This window comes from Penicillium lagena (genome assembly GCF_028827675.1).
Source record: "Penicillium lagena strain IBT 129212 chromosome Unknown utg000003l_segment0_segment0, whole genome shotgun sequence".
Lineage (NCBI taxonomy): Eukaryota > Fungi > Ascomycota > Eurotiomycetes > Eurotiales > Aspergillaceae > Penicillium > Penicillium lagena.
Window position 1 is genome coordinate 3,349,634 of NW_026623224.1, and position 17,529 is coordinate 3,367,162.

The 17,529-nt window shown below is 47.9% G+C and overlaps 8 protein-coding genes across 8 annotated transcripts; 4 read left to right on the forward strand and 4 right to left on the reverse strand.

Annotated features, from left to right (window-relative positions):
• Positions 1-198: 198 nt before the first annotated feature.
• N7510_006582 (fungal specific transcription factor domain-containing protein) lies at positions 199-2,181 on the forward strand (the record flags this gene model as incomplete). Its single annotated transcript, XM_056978508.1, has 1 exon — positions 199-2,181. One exon carries the CDS (start codon positions 199-201, stop codon positions 2,179-2,181), a length of 1,983 nt encoding a protein of 660 aa, XP_056834540.1.
• A 212-nt stretch (positions 2,182-2,393) lies between these two features.
• On the reverse strand, positions 2,394-3,739 carry N7510_006583 (FAD-dependent oxidoreductase; the record flags this gene model as incomplete). The annotated part of the gene is made up of 2 exons (XM_056978509.1): positions 2,394-3,317; positions 3,368-3,739. 2 exons carry the CDS (start codon positions 3,737-3,739, stop codon positions 2,394-2,396), a joined length of 1,296 nt encoding a protein of 431 aa, XP_056834541.1.
• Positions 3,740-4,108: 369 nt separating this feature from the next.
• On the forward strand, positions 4,109-4,942 carry N7510_006584 (alpha/beta fold hydrolase; the record flags this gene model as incomplete). The annotated part of the gene is made up of 1 exon (XM_056978510.1): positions 4,109-4,942. The coding sequence occupies one exon, from the start codon at positions 4,109-4,111 to the stop codon at positions 4,940-4,942; it is 834 nt and encodes a 277-aa protein (XP_056834542.1).
• A 275-nt stretch (positions 4,943-5,217) lies between these two features.
• N7510_006585 (uncharacterized protein) lies at positions 5,218-6,763 on the reverse strand (the record flags this gene model as incomplete). Its single annotated transcript, XM_056978511.1, has 2 exons — positions 5,218-6,181; positions 6,246-6,763. 2 exons carry the CDS (start codon positions 6,761-6,763, stop codon positions 5,218-5,220), a joined length of 1,482 nt encoding a protein of 493 aa, XP_056834543.1.
• A 406-nt stretch (positions 6,764-7,169) lies between these two features.
• Positions 7,170-8,510, reverse strand: N7510_006586 (carboxylesterase type B active site protein; the record flags this gene model as incomplete). Its single annotated transcript, XM_056978512.1, has 1 exon — positions 7,170-8,510. The coding sequence occupies one exon, from the start codon at positions 8,508-8,510 to the stop codon at positions 7,170-7,172; it is 1,341 nt and encodes a 446-aa protein (XP_056834544.1).
• A 2,373-nt stretch (positions 8,511-10,883) lies between these two features.
• On the forward strand, positions 10,884-11,426 carry N7510_006587 (uncharacterized protein; the record flags this gene model as incomplete). Its single annotated transcript, XM_056978513.1, has 2 exons — positions 10,884-10,952; positions 11,016-11,426. 2 exons carry the CDS (start codon positions 10,884-10,886, stop codon positions 11,424-11,426), a joined length of 480 nt encoding a protein of 159 aa, XP_056834545.1.
• Positions 11,427-12,978: 1,552 nt separating this feature from the next.
• Positions 12,979-13,902, reverse strand: N7510_006588 (Twin-arginine translocation pathway signal; the record flags this gene model as incomplete). The annotated part of the gene is made up of 1 exon (XM_056978514.1): positions 12,979-13,902. One exon carries the CDS (start codon positions 13,900-13,902, stop codon positions 12,979-12,981), a length of 924 nt encoding a protein of 307 aa, XP_056834546.1.
• Positions 13,903-15,508: 1,606 nt separating this feature from the next.
• On the forward strand, positions 15,509-16,889 carry N7510_006589 (major facilitator superfamily domain-containing protein; the record flags this gene model as incomplete). Its single annotated transcript, XM_056978515.1, has 3 exons — positions 15,509-15,877; positions 15,949-16,705; positions 16,756-16,889. 3 exons carry the CDS (start codon positions 15,509-15,511, stop codon positions 16,887-16,889), a joined length of 1,260 nt encoding a protein of 419 aa, XP_056834547.1.
• Between the last annotated feature and the right edge of the window lie 640 nt (positions 16,890-17,529).

Genomic DNA, 17,529 nt, shown 5'->3' on the forward strand with positions numbered 1-17,529 from the left:
GCCTGTCAGGCATGCCGCCGCAAGAAAATAAAGTGTGATGGAGAGTCCCCATGCCAAAGTTGCAGTCGCAAGCAAGCAGCATGCGTCTATGTGGAGCCGAGCAGCAAGACAAGTCCAGCAGATCCACTGTGAGTGTCGGTTCATTATGTATGCCTATAGTGCACGATAGAAAGCTAACTAACCCGCGATAGATATGTCATGAGGCTCGAGAATCGAATCCAATTAATGGAGCACACACTACGGCTACAGCTAACCGGCCAACAAAAAGGAGAGAATAATCGGGTCTCTGGTACGCCAGTAGAGCGGCCAACCTCCAGTCTTCATGACGGGTTGGGCTCTTATCCGACGCAAGAGATCCAGGGTGTGCAATGTACCGGCTTGGCAGATGCGCGGCTGCCAGCATCCCGGTCGCCTCCTTCCGACGGTCATGACGGTAATCTACTAGTGGGTCTGGCTCTTGACGGCTCCGATTCTCTGTTGGATGACATTTTGGATCCTACGCCGCGGGAAAATTCAGAAACCACTGCAGTCGACGTGACGCGATTGACGGAGCCACTGTTGCAAGCTCTAATTGACACATTCTACTCCTCTTACTACCCGATATTCCCTATTGTTCAACAACAGGATTTTCAATGGCGATATGATCGCTGGTTATCCATGCACCGAAGCGACGATGGCGATGGCGGTGATTTTTCTTTTCTATTGTACGCATTACTCGCCGTGGCGGCGTCGGCGATCCCAGCTGACCACGCGATATTTGACCAACCTGGCCTGCAAATCTACAAGCGCGTAAACCTTGGAGATCTGCTTTACTCACATGCCACTTCCAAGTGTCCAGGACTGCCATTTCAGCGGGATGGAGAGCATTCCATAAACGCTGCCATTGCACTAGGTCTTCTCAGCCTCTATCTCATTGAGATCGGTAACGTGAGTAGTGCATGGGCCATCGCGGGTCACGCAATCCGCCTGTATCAAAGCCTGGAGCTTGAGGAGCTCGAGGATAGCGCAGATGGAGCGCCCGACGTAGGCGAGACTTGGAACCCACATGGCAATGTCTGGTGGTGCTTATATATTCTGGACTGCTCTCTCTCCACAGCTCTTTCCAAGCCATTGGCGATCTCTGATACGGAGAGTGATCTGAGATACTATGACGAAGAAAGTCGTCCCGCACTGGGGCTCGACGCCAAGACAAGCCCCTGGTTCTCTGTCATTGCAGACTTTCATATTACCATAAGCCGCATTTACAGGTCAATACGATGGATCCGCAAGACCCATCGAGTCCAGAATGATAAAATGTGGGAGACGCTTCGATCCTGCACGAAAAGATATGATACCGAACTGGAAAACTACTACAACAAGCAGGTTCTGTCAAAGGTCGAGGAGCCAAGCACACATGGGAGACCTCTAGCACTACAAACCATTGCCATATCATCATACTACATCGGAATCGTCCTTCTCTACCGGACATCTATTGAGCAGTTTAACGCCGCGGACCCGGAAGCATTTCTCCGTTGCGCAGAGGCCGCATCCAACTGTATCAAGGCCACACCGCAAGTGATTAAAAACGTGCCAATTAGCCATTTCGTGGTTCAGCAGACCCGTGCGGTTTATGCCAGTACCAAAGTCCTGTTACACTGTATGCGCCTAGCCCGGAATGTGACGTTCAACAGCAAGGCGTGGCGCGATGTCGAGACGGGTTTTGACATGCTGTGCAAGATCGACATCCAGTGGCCCCAAATTAGGAAATACCAGCAGCTCATCGAGGGGGATATGCAACGGACACAGATTGAATTTAATAGGCACGAGCTGTTTCATGGATTATTTGATCGCTACGGGCAGCAGGAAGCTAGTAAGAGAGGAGGTGAACCTGCTGAGCGCCACGAAGATCCACCGAGTATTGATATGGGTCAAGATTGGCAGCCTTTGGAACACCAACCAAAGCGACGCAAGCTGTCGCAGAACTTTGTTGGCCATGAGTCTGTTTCAACTGTTTCCTCAGTACTGAACATTGCACGGAGCGAGGAGCCAGACGGATATGCTGCGGTGGACCAGACAATAAACATCGGCGATTTTGTCCTCTCCGACCTTCCACCGTTGTCAATTGCTTTGGAAGATTCGTCATCGGCGAACTTTTTTGGAGATGCAACGTTAATGTCGCCCATGGATCAAATTGTCTCCTAGTGTGAGACAGCAGGAATATCTTCCCCTGGTGATACAACGCATACTTTTTCTGAGAAATACAGTTTTCTTGGCCAGATCTTCCCGCTGCATATTTACTCGTACTGCCTTATCCCCTACGCCAATTAACGAGCCATGCGCGTGTAAAATATCTGTAAAATTGACTTATCTAACGAAGGGAAGTATCTCCTCAAGATGGCTATGTACCAAAGATCTCATGCAGCCAAAACAGGTTCTCTAGCAAAGGCCGGCTCCTGTACATTTGCAGCCCTCATCTGTATCAAAGGACTGTCATCATTTATCCTTTCATAGACATGAGCGTCTAAGCATGCCTGCCGACTGTTCAGGACCGCTGGCGCTGTTCTCTCCACCATTCCCTGGGTGTAGATCTTACACGCCTCCTTCAAGTGCTCCCCAAGAGCGTCTTCGCTTGCCCTAAGTGCTGGCAGTACCGCGGACAAGAGCGACTCCACGTCCAAAATGCCGTGGTTGGCCGCCTCGCCTCTGTACATTGTCATGGCGTGCGCAGCATCACCTACCAATACGACGTGATCCGATCCAGGAACATTGGTCCACTGGTCGTGTGGGGGTACCCAGTCCTCTAGAGATATTGTCTTCGGTTCCGCCTCTTCTGGGATGGACTGGACAATCTCATGAAACGGCTCTGCCCAGCTGCTGGCCACCATTTTCATGAACGCTACACGCTCACGACTCTTCGTGGGAACGTCCAACGGTGCATCCTTGCCTAAGAACCCCCGGCGGTGCGGCCAGGAGACGAGGATCTGGCAGTCTCGGGTATCATCGCCGCGGCCGCTTGTCTCTGGGCTGTCCAGGAATGAAAACCAGTGGGACGCGTTTGTGAGCGGGTCACCTCCTTGGAAGAAAAAGGGATCCAGGGCACGCATTTTGGTGGCAAGCTTGCCGGGATAGATGGTACTCACGCCAAGGAGTCGGACCGGCAAACGGTAATTTTCATGCATGGACGGGGCAGGAAAGAGAGACGCACGAACGCGTGAATGAGAGCCGTCGCATCCGACAATGATGGAGCCTTCTATCGTGTGCGCCCCGTTGGGAGTGTTGAAAGTTGCTCTCACTGCACCATCGTCTGAGGCCTCAAAAGAGTGGAAGGTGTGGTCCCACTATGGAGAGTTGAGTTGAGGTGTTGAGTAATGGCTATTCGCATACATACCTGGATCTCAATCCCGTCCATCAGGAGTCTTCGAAACTTCTCACGAGCCATGCGAATTCTGCAACTGGGTGGTACTTGCCAGAGCGCCTCGCCGGTGCGCAAGTTGAAGAACAAGAAGTGTCCATTTTCGCCATTGCGAGTCGCTTCGGGATCGACGTATGCCTCCGGCAAGCGATCGGAGATGTGACGGGGCAGACATTCCATTAGCGATTTAAGAGCCCAATGGATGGTAATACCCCAGCCCTTGCCCCGGTACAGCGGATTGGGGTCCCGCTCGTAGACAATAAAAGGGATGGAGTGCTTCTTAAGGGTTTGCGCCAGCACTAGGCCCGTGATACCTGCACCCACAATGATAATGGGTGGTTGCGGCATGGTGATTGTTCGATCAATCAATGAAAGGCGCAGACTAGAAGCAGAAATATCTTGGATATCTGAGAGTTGCGGAGGCTCGAAAGTAGGCTTATCACTAGATAGTATAATGACTCGTTTTCGGATGCCGGACCGTTTGCGGAGATCCGGTCCGTGGATACCACCAACCAATCAAGGTGATTCTGTATTTTTCACACGACTTCTGTTATTCAATGAAAAAAAGTTGAACGGACGAGCGGGCCGAGCTTATTCCACACGGAAATAAAGATGACGTTGACTTGGGCTTTGCAACATGGCTGCTGGTTATATCACGGTTAGTTAGGTATCTGCATCTTCGTTTCTTCCTGGCCACAACGGACGCTAATCCACACCATGTATCTTACCAAAACGATCAACAAAATCGAGATATGCTACGATGAGTCCGGTTATGCTGATGGCCCACCCGTCGTGTTGGTGTCAGGCTGGGCCCACGACCTGCGTCTCTACGATGCCATGCTTCCCTACCTAGCTGAAAATCACCGGGTCATCCGAATCAATTGGCGGGGCCATGGCCCCAATAGGGACTATACAGACGACTTTGGTGTGGATGAGCAAGTCAATGACACAATCGGCATTTTACAGGCACTTGAAGTAGATCGTTTCTACCTGGTCTCGCACTCGCATGGCGGCTGGCCGGTGCTGGAAATTGCAGACCAACTAGGCAAGGACCGAGTTCTTCGACTGTTGATGATCGATCAGATCATGAGTTCCCCTCCACAGGAGTTTGAAGTTGGGCTAGAAGCCATGCAGGCACAGAAGACCTGGGTCGCAGCACGCAAGGATCTCTTTGTCCATTGGTTAGCGGGAAGCAGCAATACGGGCGTTCATGACCATTTGACCTATTGCATGGGCAGCTACGGACACCAGATGTGGGCGCTTTCATGTCGTGTTATTGCCGCCGCGTACAAGGCTCATGGGTCTCCCATGGATCGGATGCGAAAGATGGTCAACCCGCCGCCGATACGCCATGTCTTCTCTCATCCTCTTGGCATGCCGGAATACCGCCAGATGCACGACAAGTTTTCCAAGGCACATCCATGGTTCTCATATACAGATTTAGGAGGAAAGACTCATTTCCCGAGTGTCGAGCTGCCGCAGAAGGTGTGCGACGAACTCGAAGACTTGATCGAGACAGGCGGAACACAGCTACGCATCGGCTCTCTATAAATTCTACTTCTCCTATAACTCTGCATTAAACAAACAAAACATCCAGATGTCCACCCTAAATCCTCGTAGAGTTCGTGTCGGCACCTGCTTCCGTTATCTTCGTCTATATAGAGCACGCGTTGACTACAAGTTGCGAGCACGTAAAGCGCAAAATAGAACCATGTAGTTTAAGTTCGAGTTGGACGGCATGGTTTCCACAGCTTGAGTATTAAGCCAGCAAGACAAAATCGATAAAAATTGCATTGTATTCTTCCCTATGGGAGCGTAGCCTCTGCTCAGTACACGTAGATGAACGCCGGATTTGCGAGGTCCGTCAGATCTTCTTGCTCTTCTGTTACAATCGCCGATTCCCCGACTCTATTTGCAAGTTGCTCATCTCGATATCTCTTTGTCGATGCGTTGCGGTATGTGTACAGTAGCCTGAGGAGTGCTGAGACAAACATTGCGGCCCCTAGGACGGCAAAGAGGGTGATTTTGGCTGGAGTATACTGCGGCGCATCTTTGGCGCGAAAGGTCTGTGGTCCAATAATATTGGCAATGCTGAATCCAACCGCGATCATTACGTTGGCTCCTATTCTCTTCGTATATCCGGCAGTGTTGGCTCCCACCCAGGAGTAAATGAGCGCCATCGGGGCAACAGTGGTATTGAGTAGATAGATGCCAGCCAATCTTCCGCCTTGGTTGGATTGTGGGAGGAACGACATCAGGCCTGCACCGATAAGGGCAGGTGCTAGAACAATGATTATGCTGATCCAGCGTGGTGTTTTGTTGAGGACGGCGTATGTTGACCCACACGTTGCAATGATGCTAACGAATCCGGATGGCATATTGAGTAGCGCAGACTGCTTAGAGTCATATCCGAACCCTTTGATCAAGATTGCCGAGAAAGTGGTAATGACACCGCTTGGGATAACGGTCAGAGCAGCAAGGAGGGTCAATAGCCAGACTTGCAAGTCTATGAAAACCTCAGAGAGACCTTTCGTCTTGAACACCTTGAGTCCGTTCCCTGCTTGGTCGAGAACAAGCATGCGTCGGAGCGATTCCTTCTCAGTTGAGATGAGGAACCTGGCAGAGTCCAAAGTTGAAGGAAGGAATACGATGACTACTAATGCGATGCAAATGTTGAAAATGCCAACCGCAATCATCATGATACGCCATCCGCTGAGACCGGTCTCCGGACTATGCTGAGCTGCAAACGAGATAAGACCTCCAATTATTTGACCGGCACCGAGACCGCAACTAGTGACGTCTATTATTAGTATTCTATCATCATAATTATAAGAAGAAATGCTACAGTACTTACTACCAGATCCCATAACGAGGAGCTGCACAGCGCTTTGTATACCAGGTTGATGTAATCAAAACCAGCGCAGGCGAAATGACAGCTTCGCAGGTGCCGAGCAATATGCGAATCGTGAGGATTTGGCCGTAATTCTGAGCTGCGGCCATGCAAGCGACAAGGATTCCCCAGCAGAGCAAGTTCAATCCCAGTACCTTTGCCAAAGGAAATGCCTGCAGGAGGTAGCCTTGAGGTACTTCCGCCACTGCGAACCCGACGAAAAAGAGTGTCGCCATTAAGCTGAAGTTGTCGTCTGTCATGCCCAAATCTTCTTGTAGGCCCATGACGTCTGCATAATTGATGAGCACTTTGTCAAGGAACTCTAGAAAGTAACAGGCGAGCATGATGGGGACAATGTGCCAGTCCACTTTACGAAGGATTGCTGAGTATTCCTTGTGGTCGGGTCCCATGAGCTCTGGAGGGGCCGGTTTCCCACCCTCGACAGGGTTAGACGCTGACATCAAGTCATTGGAGGTCTTCATTCTCGATCAAGGATCGAACAAAGATGTCGAATGTAGTGAGGACTGCACAGGACATAGCCCCACATAAATTCAGCGGGGAGTTGATGGGAGAAGGCGAGCTAGAGAGGGCATCTCATCCGGAAGGCATCCGTGATCGACACAACCCTTCGGTCCGCCTCTCCCGGAATGCCAGGTCCTGCTCTCAATGTCTGCTCTGTCGTCGAAGATGACTCGATCGTTTTGAGGCAAACGAAATTGTGATGCTCAGGCCGACAATCTGCGGATGCTCTGGAGAAGTGGACCGACCCACCTCGGTAAAACGCCGGTTGGATCGGGGTAACCGGTTCGCCCGTCAATCCGTGGATATGTTGAAATTACACATGTCCAAATTGAGAAAAGATGGTTCAATCACATTCAGCATAATTGTCTATTTTGCAAAAGTAAAGTACTCATCAATGACAAACAGAGCAGAACTAGAGCCTAGTCCTTTGGCAAACGCTATCCAAAGGTTCTTGACCTCTGGCCCAACCCGTTCAACTAGTTCTCGTGCATTTCGTCCGCTCATCATCGGCGCGTCTTTCCAGTCGTTCCACGTCCCAAGCAGAAATGGCATGTCGATGGTGTGAATTGCACCAAACTGGTTCTGATCGGGCGCCAGGTGAAATTTATAAAACCATGGCTGTCCGCCAGCTTGAATAATCCTCTGAAATAACTGTTCCGCCGGATCCTGGAACCAGTTCTTGGAGATGAACCCAGCGACAGTTGTTCCTACGGGGATCTCAGGCACAGGACGCATTTGATCAAACATTCTCTCAAACGCTTGGCCCTCGTTTTTTGTGTAGCCGATAAACATCGGCACGCGGCGAATTGCCGACTCTAACCTTTCGTCGAATTTTGATTTCTCAGGTAGGGGTGAATGACCAAGAATGGGTCCAAATGGTATCACAGCTGTGGGGAACGACGTTGCTGCAACCATGAGCCTTTCCTGTACGGTTAAAAGTTCCTCTATCGATGCAGTATCGTGGTTTTTTGGTAGAAGATCCCCAGCCATCGATGAAAGTGACTCCACCATGTCTTGCCGATCACGCGGGGCCATATACCGGAACGACCACGGAGCACTTTGCAAGATAACCCGCTGAAAAAGACCTTTGACACCATCCGAACCAAGCAGACAGAATATTGAATCCGCGCCCGCTGACTCGCCAAATAGGCAAATCCTTTCAGAGTCACCACCAAAGAATTCGATATTGTCGTGGACCCAACGAAGTGCCGCAATTTGATCGAGGAGTCCTAGGTTTGGTGGCGCAATTCCTTCAATGGGCTGGTATCCAAAAATCCCTAGTCGATGGGTGATGTTAACAGCCACTACTCCCATAGAAGCAAGCAAAGCGCCACTATAGCAGTCAAGATCACCCGCCCCGGATGAGTAGCCACCCCCGTGCAAAAAAACCATGACCGGCATCGAAGCATCTTCCTTTAGGCGAGAAAGCGAGGGCGAGAAAACGCTGACGTGCAAGCAAGCTTCGTCCATAGTCCTTTTTGCGGCTATCGGGCCATTTATCATCTCGAGGCGGGAAGGTAGTTGGGGACATATACTAGCCGGCTGAGTGCAGACGACAATATCATCCCACTTTTGGCAAGGACGTGGAGGCTCGAATCGTCCCGCTTCGGCGTATTTTACGCCGCGAGTGATAACCAATCCTTCCCTTTGAAGAGCATAGATACGGCCATCTCGAAGCTGAACAACAACTTTCGATTCACCAGCCATGATGTTTCTAAGATATCGACAAATTGGAGTCTGACACACGAGGTGCAATCATAAACACACGCGAGATGGAACAATATGATGTTTGAAGGGGTGAAGTTTTGGTAAAGCAGGGTTGCCTTTATGAATCAGTTTTCGGTAAAATTTTGGCTCTGGTAGGCTCGATGGCAATTAACCGACCCCATTCAGATAAAACTTTAAAAGGGTCGGGTCGTCGGATAGGTCCGTCACTGGACAACGCGACGGATCTACCCGGATGTTCCTCCTTTATGAAGCCTCGATTGATAATAAAATCTCGTATACCTAAAAAAAAGATCCAGAGGTTGAAAAAACTCAGCAGATCTCTCTCATCCGAGAAGGGATGAAATAGACAATAAACTATAAAAATCCAGTCATAAAAGGATCAGCTTTGAACAAAATTCCCCAAGTCATTCAAGCCTTGTTCAGTGAGTGAAGTTTGCCCGAAGTACTCGAGAATAACATCCATCGGCTTCTCACAGTCCATATACGTCGACACAGCTGTAAGGTTTTCACGAATTTAAGGGATTCAAGGGTACGAAGAAACATCAACAACACGCAGAGCCTTCCATGGACCTGGAACTTTGAATCCAGAGCCGCCGTCGAGTCATTGTCTACATCAATAGGACAAGTGCTTCAGGCGCGGTGCTTCCAATCAACGCGTGGGAACGGGTTGGTTCAGCGCTTTATGAAACATCTTCCCATCACGATCATCCATTGCCTAATACTCAGCGCGTATATTAGTGAGAAGTGGAAAGCATTTGGGGCGTGATTATGATATATTGACATTTTGTTCATACAATGAAAAGTGTTTCGACTCAATTTTAAGCCTCATTCATTCCAATAATCTACATGTAAGGCAAATACTCCGAAATAGAGGTTAAACTCGCATATAATATACAAGGCATGAGTTCTACATGTTTATATTGTTTAAAAAACTGCGGGCTGTAGCGAAAACTACGCAAGATGCCGATACATTTTAAACCCGTAAGGCGCTGCAATTATTGGCTTGACAGCTGGCAAGTAGGGTTAGGACGGGATAAAAATACATCTAACACGTCAAAGCGACAGAGCGAACAAGTGGGCCTTGACATTTCTTTTTAGTTCCCGCCCAAACTTCTCGGAAGGAAATATCAAGGCCTACTGTACCAAGATGTAGTAAAATCGACATCCTTATCGGCACTTGTACTGATAGTATCAATTGCGAAGGCTAAATGGGCCGCTGGTGACTGGGGCCCGCTACATGGCCCGGCCCCATTATTTGGAGCGGGTTTTTCCAAGGAACACAATCCTAGCTGATCAAGATTTACAATAGAACAATAAACAATAAGATTTTGAGAATTATCAGGTCTATCGGACACTAGAAGCACAGATCGACAGTACAGGAAGCCCTCAATCTTGCGAGACAAAAAAGAATCTAGCTTAAGTGAAGGACAGGCTTAAACATGAGAATTGACGATCGCGGTTTGTTGCTTTTCATGGATCAAGGCAGCCGCCATAGTCTCCAGCCTCCATGTTCTTTTGGCCCTATGAGTTTATTGGCTCTACTCGAAAAGTACGGTTTGTTTGCGGGCATGAAAATCTTCAGGCCAGTAAAACTTGAAGTCGGGAAATGACGTTGTGAGTAAGAGAGTTGGAATTGAGGAGAACACGCGGCAGAACTTTGGAAATAGAATCTGCATATGAAGAACTGAGTTGTTTGACGCACTGTCGACTGTGTCAGGACTTGGGTAATGTGCTGACGCAGTTAACCGAGTCAATAGGGAGTATAGAATTGGCTCAAAGTGAATGAGAAAGTTTGGACCCCATTGCTTATCTCGAAGATCCTGTTGATCCTGACGTAACCTTCATGGAGAGCTTTGTCTATAAAAGGTAATTCCTATTAGAAAGTTTGGACCCCAATGTATATCACTGGGAGCATGTTATCATAGAGAGTTTCGTTCTGTAATAGGCAATTCCGATTAGAGGTTTTGGACCCCAATGTATATCACTGGGAGCATGTATCATATAGAGTTTCGTTCTGTAATAGGCAATTCCACTTAGAAGATTTGGACCCCAATGTATATCACTGGGAACTTGTATAATAGAGAGTTTCGTCCGCAATAGGCAATTCCTATTAGACACCTAGTGCTTGAAACTCTTGCTGCATCTAATCCATAACGTTTGCCAGCTATCTCAAGAGAGAGAAGGTCAAGGTATATAAAGACTCCCAATCCCCTTTTCATGAAAGACAAGATCATTCCTCCAAACACAAATCCGAAATCCCTCGCTACCTTGACAAGACCACTTGGATATTTCCAGCTTATATCAAACTTCAAAGCAAAACCCTAGGCCGTCACCTAACTCCGAACCCGAAATATGCAGCCTATAGCGATTCTCAGCATATTTATGGCGCTTGGCGCCGTTGGTGCTTCTCCTCTAGTGAGGGTTGGTTCTAACCACCCAAAAAAAGAAGAAAGAAATGGAAAAGATATGCTGACTGGTGCGCAGCCTAAGCCCTCAATAATGAAGAGACAGTCTCTCCAGGGCTGCAATGATCCTGGAGAAGACCAGTGTGCTGTCTTGACTACGGCTAGTCTGACTGGTATGCCCGAGGGGCCATATGGGACCGCCTGGGTCGGTACTAGTGGTGGCGGAGGAGTCTCGGTTGTTAATGGCAACTGTACCTCCATAGTTTCTGGGGGCTCCATTGGAACGGACAGCCCTGGATTCTCTGGCGACTTGCAAACGATTTATGGCACAACCGTTTATTACGGCGCCCAGAGTATTGGTCTCGGTTTTATTGATGGGATTACTTTCCAGTACAATGGCGCCAGTTACACCCAGTCGGACTGCTACAATATCGACATTTCGAGCTTTGGACAAGGATCTCAAACCGTCGAATGCCCCTTTTCGTGCTGATTGGATAACCTGAAACTTGATGAGGAATCAGCCTTGTTCTACAGCTAAGGACTCCTAATATCACCTCTATGGGAACCTAGACCTAATTTGGGCTGAAGTTTTCATGATTGCAGCTGCTGCTGTCTGACTGCCCAGACCAACCAGAACTAGCGGCTCTTCTCCTTTCCGTCCGTCTTCTCTCCTTCTTTGTATCTACATCTCCGCCCAGCTTAGTTCCCCTAACTACATTTGTTCATTATATCCTTCCTGCTTCCACTGAGCGCAGCGACCTCCATGCTGTCGCCTTTGAATTGTGATATAGTCTTTCCGCACCATGGATTGAAAATACTCAATGCTAACTGAGCATCTTGGCCATACAGTACATCGGGTAAATGGACAGAAATGGCATGGTTTAAAAGTTTTTGAAACGTATATCTGCTTGCCAAGTCACTAGTTATCAGCAGAATCAAATATCTATATATAGTTTCTTGCTAAGCATAATGCCATAATAAACAGCTGTTGCATAAATATAACTACGACATATACGAGTGGTCCGTACCTTCCCAAACTCGTTCTAATCAGTCTTACATTAAATCCGAAAAGATTTATGTACCTGATCATCTGAACTTTTATTCTCTTTAACTGCTACCGAGAGAGAATTCACTATTACTAAGTATAATGATGTAGTTATTAAACAGACATATTTCAAAAAGAAAATGAAAAAATAGAAATTACATAAACGTTAAAGGATAATGATTCATTCATGATGAGGCATAGAACTGGTCACTTATAAGAAACAATTTTGTATATTAGTCATCGTTTTCATCGAAGGTTAATATATTCTTTGTGGAAGGCGCCCAAAAATTACGCATATACAGTCCATAAGTGTCGCTTGGAGGGTCACACACTAGATTTCACGGCCCAGGGTCAGTCCGGGTCATGGCGAGGCCCCTTATTTTCTCTGGACCTCACGAGTTACCCGTGTTGAGTCAAATTAAACTGGAGGATCCCGGGCCAGACACACCACGATTGCTCGCGGCGCCGGGATATATCTTAAGCTGTACATCGTGCCTTTTCAGGCTGGGGCGCCAATTGAGAGATGACGGATTTCGTGTTGTGTCTCCTCCCCACCGAAGCTTGCGAATGTCTCCCTCGATCCGAGAAACCAATGATCCCATACAAAATCCATTCAATCATTTCAGTTCAAATCCCTCGCTCTGGATGACTACATCCCAGAGCAGACTGCCTCTAGGTACTCAAGCACACATACCGGACCAATATGTGCCAGAAATGGAGGATGCTTTCATAAGGCACTTATGTCTTAGCCACAAGTCCAGGGGGTACCATATTGTGGTGGGAGGAGAATACTGCCAATTAGGCAGATGAAGTTCGAATCTGACACTGTTATCTCTTCTTCAAAGAATAGTTCACTCAACAAGTCAGAATTGATACAAGGATGGAGATCGTCAGGCATTCGTGGGAATAGTAAGCCCAGAGAGGTACTTAGGACGTCGATAAGCCTACTCTTAATCCAGCATGCAAATCCACGGTGACTCCATAGAAAACGACAGGGCTAAGCCATATTCAGCACCTCCTGCACAAATTTGCTCGTCTCCGCTCCGATCAAATGCGGATTATCCTCCTGTAGATAATGACTTCCAGCACCAATTCCTATACTCCGAACATTCTTCAAACCGGCCTCAATCTCCCTGACTTTTTCTACAGAAATAATCGCCCCGGGTTCCCCCCAGAACATCAGCTTCGGTACCTCGTTTCTCTGCATCCAACCCCAATAGTCCTCTACTATTTCCACCACACCCGTCGGATGTCCATCTAACGGAAGCTCATTCGGAAACCGGTATACCGGCTCTCGATTCTTTGGCTCTAAGAACGGTTCGCGATAATGCCGCATCTCAGAGTCGCTCAGGCCACGCGCAGTCCCAGTTTGACCAAGAAGGACCTCGACGAAGACATTCTGCTCGATGATCAACTTGCGCCCTTCTTCTTCAGTACGAATGTCCGCGAAGAGAGTGCGAGCCCCCTCAGGAAAATCTTTGAGAGATAAACCTGCGCAGATAAACTCCATAAAGACAAGCCCTGCGATTCGGGAAGGATTCTTGCTAGCCCAGTCGAAACCGAGGGCGGAGCCCCAGTCGTGGACTACAAGGAAAAGTTTCTTTGTCTTCTCTTGGGGAACGACATCCTCCAGGAAGGCAGCGAGGTACCTCACATGATCGTGGAAATAGTAGCTGTTAGAAGGCATCTTGCCTGAGTTGCCGAAGCCCACGAGGTCGGGGGCAATGCATCGAGCGACTGGGGACACGTGCGGGATTATGTTGCGATACAGATAGGAGGATGTTGGATTGCCATGAAGAAAAACTACTGTCGGTGCAGTTGCAGTTGGTAGGCCCGTGTCAACGTAGGCCATTGTTGAATCTAGCACGGGCGTGTGGTGCTTCGTAAAGGGGAAATCGGCAGATATTGCGAGGGAGGCCATTATGAGAGGCAAGGCACAAGAAGAGTCGATCGGTTTGAGCAAGGGATAATTTGAACCAAATGAACATGAGATGATAATATCGAGAAGGGTTCTCTAACCAATATAGGGACAAACGACGTCCAACTAAGGCGAGATAATAACACGGAGCGATGTGGGTAACAAAAGAAAACCCCTTCTTATGTGACTTTCAGTAACGCAGAAGCAACATTAAGTAACTAACCAACCAACAATTTAAGTTAAAATTTATTGCTGACATAGTAGTTCAGTTAAGTTTTCGTTTAGCCCCATCACTCGGCCTTTGTCCTTCCCGACGGCCGAGAAGCCCTTACATGAAATAACTCTTACTACGGCGACCGCGCTCTGAGCCTAGGTATGACGTGAATACGCTATCATCGTAATCCACTTTTCGGATTTCTTGCCGATTGCGGCATATATGCCTCATGGCGCAATGAAAGAGCGGTCGGTTTGTGAAATAGACGCGTCGAGGTCTCGGAGGTGATTACGAAACATCAGATTGTCGGTGCCTGCTTTCTCCGCAAAATGCCAGAGTTGCCGAACGCGTGCATAATGCCAGATCCCTTAAGGTTCGGATCAAGTGCTACCAGGAGCACAGGCCGATTTGGACCGACGAGCCAGTTGTTAAGTTTGAAGCTTGAGCACAAAGATCTCAGTGAAGGTTCGGCAAGGATAATTCCATGCATGAGAATTTAAATCTCGTGAGAGCCTATGTCGATCAGATTGCTTTGGAACTCCATTTGAGGCGTCTTTTGGCGGAAGGCTTTGAGTCCTCTGAGAACATTACGTGAAATACTGGACTGCATCCAGAATATTGTAGCTTGGTGAATGTGTTCCCCCTACCTCGTTGTCCGTGCTAAGCTTTTCTTCAAGCATTTCATTTCGAGTTTGGGGAAGTAGTAATTAGTACTTAAAGGCAAAGCATCAGCTTCCGATATGGACACCAACGTTTATTTGGAGACACCACCCCGACTCAGCATTCTAGGAGGTCACCAAGACAGCTTTGGATACAATACTTAAGATTACGTCAGGCCCACCAGGAATTTATCATCACAAGACCGATTACGTCAGTTAACTGCCTGCCTTGATTTATAATCACCCGCCAGGCTTAGTTGACTAACTTAGCGCTGGAGTTTTCGATGACAAATTTAAATTTTTCTACCAAACAACAATCTCTCGATTGAAAAACATCCCAAGCACAACAGTTAGAGGTGTGCCTTTGTATCGCTCGAATTCACGGCACACCGGACAATATATTTTTGCCGTCTTCGCTCAGATCCTTGAAAATGTCCCAGAACGACAGTTCGGAGGTTGTCGCAGAGAGTGCGACGAGAATCAGTCTCTCTGGTGTACTTCGGCCTACAATATCGCCAGCTTCAACCCCGGATGTTGAGAGTAATCTGCCCCAGACATCCGCCTCTTGGAGCCATGATCCGCACAATCCGTTGAACTGGCCCGCATGGAAAAAAGCCCTGCAAGCTCTTATGCTGTCGTCGATGGCATTTACCACGTTCGTTTCCCGTAGATTCACCCTCTAGATGATCGCAAAGCTGACTCAAAAGTTTGAACTAGCTCTCTCGGCACTTCTATTATGTCGCCAGCCCACTCAGAGTTTGAGCGTGACTTCCATGTTAGCAGCACGGTTGCTTTGCTGCCGCTTAGTCTGTATTCTCTTGCTCTTGGTTTTGGGCCAGTCCTTGGTGGCCCTCTTTCCGAGACAATAGGACGTTATCCGGTATACTTGTGGGGTACACCACTTGGCGCACTATTCACGCTCGGAGCCGGCTTATCATCAACTTTTCCTGGAATCTGTATTCTTCGCTTTTTAGCGGGACTTTTCTGGGCGCCCTCGTTGGCTGTAGCTACTGGATCCATTGTCGAAACTTTCAAGCCTCGAAGGCGTGGACAAATGGTCGCCCTTTACATTTTAATGCCATTCCTTGGTCCCGGTTGTGGGCAAGTCTTTCCCCTTCACTCAATAACCATTGCTCCTTCTTCCTACTAGAACAACGGTGCTGACTCTTCCACAAGACCTTTGATCGGAGGTTACGTGGTCAGCCGAAAGGGCTGGCGCTGGACGCAATGGACGTTGATTTTTTTGCCATATTTTCTTTCATCACAGTATTGATGAACCAGGAGACATACCATCCAGTAATCCAGCACCGGTTGAACAAAGAGAGGCCCTGCTATGACGAGCAAAAAACATTCAAGTCCCGTTCTGATAGGTTCAAATCCTTCATCCGGATCTCTCTAATTCGGCCGCTGCATATGCTGGTTGCGGAGCCAATTGTTGCCTTGTTATGCCTTTATATCGCGGCCGAATTCGGGACCCTGTTCAGCTTCTTTGCCGCTGTACCATACACCTTTGGCACAGTCTATCAGTTTAGCCTGGAACAAGAGGGCCTCGTCTTTGCATCTATCATTATCGGATGTTTTTTAGCACTGCTCACTATATTGCTCTGCGATATCTTTATATACAATCGGCAGACTACACAGAATCAAGCAAGCTCGGTAGCACCAGAGCACCGGTTATACGCTGCCATGATGGGCAGTATTGGGCTGCCAATAGGCCTCTTCTGGTATGCTTGGACAGCCCGGTCGAGCATATCTTGGGCGAGTCCTGCTGCTGCTATCATCGTTTTTGCATGGGGAAACTTGTGCATCTTTGTCTCGGCTTTCCAATACATGGCTGATACCTACCGAGGCAGTGTTATTGCCAGCGCCGCCAGCGCAAACAGCCTTGCGCGCTATACATTTGCGGCAGTATTTCCCCTTTTCACCATTCAAAGTGAGTTTATAATCATTGTGTCATCTTGATTTAGTTCTAAATCTTCACAGTGTACGAAAGACTAGGTATCCATTGGGCCAGTAGTCTTCTCGGGTTTATCGCTCTAACCTTGATGCCAATTCCCTGGCTACTTTTCCGTTTTGGACCACGTATTAGAGCCAAAAGCCTGTATGAATCTCTTTGAGACAGCGGAGGATGTGTCAGCCTCTCTATCCTTCAGACAGATGAAAATTACATATCTTGAAATCCTCTTGACCTCAAATTTCGTTTTCAGTGGCTTATGAGCTTTATTCCGTAAACCGTACGATTGTTGGTTGCTCTAATTTGGAGTAAAATCTTTAGTATCATTCTGACAAAGACATAGTCTTATTCACTTGATGTCTACTCAAGTTTGTATTGTAATTTCTTTATATAATCAAACTATTTCGTATCTACGCATGAGGTTACACTGAGCTTCACAGATGAGCAAGAAGGAATATGTAAGATTTTCTCACTAATAACGTGGTGAAAATAGAGAATCTTGTGATAAGTAACAAGAAATAACAGCTTATTTAACTGGAAAAAAGTCATTGATTCATGCTCCGGTGCTTGTATTCGTATTGCGGAAAAGGGCTTTCGGAAACAGCTGGACTTCCTGATATACCTTGTTCATTTGGAAAGCTAGCGATAGGGTCAGGGTAATCAACTTTGCTTATGTGGAGAGAAACAGCAAGCCGCTGATCTATTGCATATTGTCCGTGTAATCTTCTTCTTTTAGCCTCAATCTGCCATTAAGGTCGGAATAAAGGCTACTGTTTGTCGACAATACATCCTAGTCGTCTTAT